The sequence below is a fragment of the Zingiber officinale genome, chromosome 3B (assembly GCF_018446385.1).
Source record: "Zingiber officinale cultivar Zhangliang chromosome 3B, Zo_v1.1, whole genome shotgun sequence".
Lineage (NCBI taxonomy): Eukaryota > Viridiplantae > Streptophyta > Magnoliopsida > Zingiberales > Zingiberaceae > Zingiber > Zingiber officinale.
Genome location: NC_055991.1, coordinates 109,153,557 through 109,157,523, shown reverse-complemented (window position 1 = coordinate 109,157,523; position 3,967 = coordinate 109,153,557). Strand labels below are relative to the sequence as shown.

The following is a 3,967-nucleotide window of genomic DNA, read 5'->3' as shown; positions in this document are numbered from 1 at the left end:
TACGATGAAGAACAAAGCGGCCTGCTATGCAATGGCTCAGAAGTTCAATTTGACACCTGCCAAATTCAATGCTATCAACCCTAGCCTTGTTTGTCATTTTTTTCTTTAAGGCTGTGGACAGTGGTTTGTGCATCAACCGGACTTCTTGAAGAAACTCCCAATTCTCCTTGTATATCGCATTGTGTGCGTGATTGAATAACAAAATTTGCCCGAAGTACAAGCAATCCACGCACTAGTGTGCTGCTCGGTGGTGTGTTCTTTTGATACCTTAATAACAAAATGTTCCAAGTGTTGCTATTATACCTGAACTCACTTAATGAACCTGAAAAATGTGTTGCTTCATATTATTTGCTAAAAATATTAGATTCCACATCTCTAGTTACTACCTGATAATCTGATTATACGCTAATTAACAATACAATCCACTGCCTAAATCACAATTGAAAATGATTATACAGTACAGGAAAGCAAATTTATGATATAAAATTTTGGTCATCCTATAACTCATCTAGATTTTCAGATTGTAGAGTCCAGCCTCTTCTTGCTTTCCATCTCATCCACATCGTCCTGTTCTTTATGGACATGATCGTCCGCAACGATCTTGCTCCAAAACCAGTGATCTTTCCACACGAGGGCCATTTTCTCGATCGGAATGTTTTTTGTTTCAGGCAAAAACAAATAGACGAACACGGTGCTGATCATCACCCAACCTCCAAAGAAGTAGAACAGTCCGAACTTGAAGTGGCACAGCATCTGGAGGAAAGCTTGGGCAACAATGAAGGTGAAGAACATATTGACAGATATAAAAATGCTTTGGGCTGCTGTTCTAATCTCCAGTGGGAATATTTCACTGGCTACGAGGATCGTCAGCGGACCCCATGACCACGCGAAACCGGCAACATAGATGCAAACGAAGGCAAGCAGAAACCAAGCATATAACTTGGACATGTTTGCTTCTTCGCTGCTCCCAAAATTTATCGCAATCAACGTTCCAGCAATAATCTGTAACAGAAGGTACTCGACTGAAATCTGAATCATTCGACATGCAAGATCTATTCAATTGATAGCGTTTACCTGGCAAATGAACATCTGAGGTCCACCTTCCAAATAAAGGGATCTTCTACCAATCTTGTCCACAGTGAAGATTGAGACCAAAGTAGAGAACATGTTCACCAGGCCTATGATAACTGCAGATATCAGCGAGCCATTGCTTCCAAATCCAATGGTCTTGAAGAGAACAGGAGCATAGAACATGATGACGTTGATCCCAGTTAACTGCTGTAAGGCTGGCAAAAGCACAGCCATCACGAGTTGTGGCCTATACTTCCTTTTGATGACATTGGACCAAGCATGCTGCACCATCTTCAGTTCATCACTCGCTGCAACCAAGTCGTCGAACTCTTCATCAACATTCGGAATTCCACGGATCTTCTGAAGCATCGTCCTCGCTTTGTCGTGGTGACCCCGTGCCATGAGGGAGTTGGGGGAGTCAGGGAGGAAAATTGATCCAAGAGTTATGATCATGGCAGGGACTGCAGCCAGTCCTAAGCTTATGCGCCAATTCCAGTTATTTGTGAACTTGGAAGTAGCATAGTTGATGAGGTTGGCACAAAAGATACCGAAAGTGATCATGAGTTGGAAGCCCATATTAAGCATGCCTCGAAGATGCACAGGAGCCATTTCAGAGAGGTACAGAGGAGCAGCCTGTAATTATAACCACTTTAGTGTCAGAAGAAACGTCTTTAGTTGTCTTCTTTGATTTCTTTCCCTGCAAACACTGAAAATTTTGAATTGGCAAGGCACATCCTTTATTTGGTTTGGTAGTATGTATCAAGAGATTTGAAACACATATTTCTAGAAGATCAACAAACAAGATGAATGTACACGTGTCATTTTTCATTTGTAGAAGAAAAGGTTATGGCATTGTTTTAGGAGAGGATGAAGCACAACATCATCTATAAATAAGTGTTTTCATAGACAACAAGCGAATCCACAAGTTAGTTTATAAAAGTTCATCTATGATTCATTTCTTACATATATTTTCCTGTGTGTTATTGTTAGGAGAAATTGTTGTCTTTAATTTGGCTGTCTGATTTGTCTTTGTTGAGGAAAGATAATAAATACAAGACAGTCTTTGCATTTTCCTTAGAAATCTGAACCGTTAGCACACATTCTTTTGTATCATGTTGTCTCTTAACCTCAGAGATAGGAAATGACTTATGGAACTAGTCTTCTCCTTTTTCTGAGTGATACTAAAACTTGTCAAAGAAAGAAAGTAATGAGCAATCACAGAAGTTACTAATCTTTATCTAACATGAAAATGAGAGTAAATACCTGGCAAGCAAAAGCAACCCCAACACCAAGGAGGATCCTGCCAATTATGAGCATGGCAACATTTTGGGCAGCACCATTCAACAAGGATCCAAGGAGGAAGATGATGCCTCCAATAAGCATGGAGTTCTTTCTTCCAAGTGTTCTGGTGAAATTGGATGCCGACAAAGATGTGATCAGAGCAGCCAAGTAGAGTGAGGAAGTGAAAGCTGTGAGAAGTTGGCTGTCAAATTTGCAGTAAGGATTAGCATTTTTGTCTGCCACTATCATCTTCCTGTAAACCGATGGAAAGAATTTTGAAAGGAATGACTCCATCGAGGTAACTCCACCTGACAAAAAAAAAACAGTTCGATTAACTCTGTTGAGAAAAATACATTCAAGCCCTAAAAAATCAGGGGGAAAAGTCAGTAAAAGATTATATTCAATATTCAACCAAACTAATTGAACATCATCAGAAGCAAAGCTTTGAAGTAAAAATAAACCGAAGAGAGAGTGTAGTTACCAGAGATTCCAACATCATAACCAAAGATGAGGCCACTGGAGGCTGCGATGAGGCATGTAATAAGAACGAAAGGTGTGGTCTTCCCTGGATAAACCTTTTTAGTGCTTCTAGCAGATACACAAGCACCGACAGCCATTCCTTATGATTGAAGGACCTGGTGGAATAAAAGTAGCAAGGTAGGTACCTAAGGGAGAAAGAGCAGATGTCAAGCTTTTCTTCATCTCAGAATAAAATCCACAAACATAAACTCCACAAGGAGCAGGCAACCGGAGGCAGCAACTCCGGAGCAGTCAGGCAGTGATTCCATTGATATTTCTTGGTCCCTACTTCAATGATACAGTATAAAGATGGGAGGATAGTGTCTCAGCGTGCAATTTGTCAAAGGAGTAATTGAAAGTTGAACGAATCTGTAATGCGTTGGCAATGATATCTGCTAACAGCGGTGGTCACATCAAAAGCATGGTTCCGTGTTTTTTAGTGAGGCAGAGAAAAAAATAAATAAATAGAGGATAAGAAATGATAAGTTGGCAACATAGATTTTGATAATTTACCAAAGAATATATATAGAGATCTAAATATATCAAAAAAAAAATGTATATTATTTTGATATTTATTAAAGAACGTATTTTTTAAAGTATATTTTCTATTTTATCCTCATGACAATAATTTACCAAAGGACACATGTAAAGATCTAAATTTATCAAAAGACGTACGTTACTTTGATATTTATCAAAGAATGTACTTTTTTAAGTGCATTTCCTATTTTACCCTTATGACAATTTGATTTTTTTCTACGGTTTTTCTTTTCTCCATTGTATTTCTCTCTCTTCTCTCTCCTCTTTTTTGTATCAACATGTAGAACATATAAATAACATTAGTCAATTTTTTAATAACATTTTAATACATTTGAAAATGCAAAAATAAACAATGAATAACATATTTGAACTCCTTGAAATTTAAGAAATCCACTAGAACTAAAATGAGTGTAATCGGAGTTTTCTATGTTGATCAATGAGTTTCGGTCAAAACTAACTGATGGACCTAGAGAGCTCCGATTGCACCCATTTCAGTTCTTATGGATTTCTGATGTTGCAAGGAGTTCAAATATGGTATCCATTATTTATTTCGACTTTT

General features: G+C 38.1%; 1 protein-coding gene across 3 annotated transcripts; it reads right to left on the bottom strand.

The window, feature by feature from the left end:
• Positions 1-317: 317 nt before the first annotated feature.
• Positions 318-3,227, bottom strand: LOC121967269 (sugar transport protein MST3-like). 3 transcript variants are annotated; one of them, XM_042517378.1, is made up of 5 exons: positions 3,101-3,227; positions 2,834-3,017; positions 2,335-2,660; positions 1,075-1,704; positions 318-1,002 (listed from the first exon to the last, which is right to left on the bottom strand). In XM_042517378.1, the coding sequence occupies exons 2-5, from the start codon at positions 2,967-2,969 to the stop codon at positions 517-519; spliced, it is 1,578 nt and encodes a 525-aa protein (XP_042373312.1). In that variant the 5' UTR covers positions 2,970-3,017; positions 3,101-3,227; the 3' UTR covers positions 318-516. The 3 variants fall into 3 exon arrangements, with proteins under 3 accessions (XP_042373312.1, XP_042373311.1, XP_042373313.1); XM_042517377.1 differs by having other exon boundaries at positions 2,834-3,223; XM_042517379.1 differs by having other exon boundaries at positions 2,353-2,660; positions 2,834-3,223.
• Positions 3,228-3,967: the final 740 nt, after the last annotated feature.

Bases quoted from the DNA above. Each gene is read 5' to 3' on its own strand.
- LOC121967269 (XM_042517378.1), bottom strand. From the start codon at position 2,969: ATGGCTGTCGGTGCTTGTGTATCTGCTAGAAGCACTAAAAAGGTTTAT. The intron at 2,661-2,833 runs GTAACTACACTC...TTTTTTTGTCAG, and splicing joins TTATGATGTTGGAATCTCTG to GTGGAGTTACCTCGATGGAG. The intron at 1,705-2,334 runs GTATTTACTCTC...TTATAATTACAG, and splicing joins GGGTTGCTTTTGCTTGCCAG to GCTGCTCCTCTGTACCTCTC.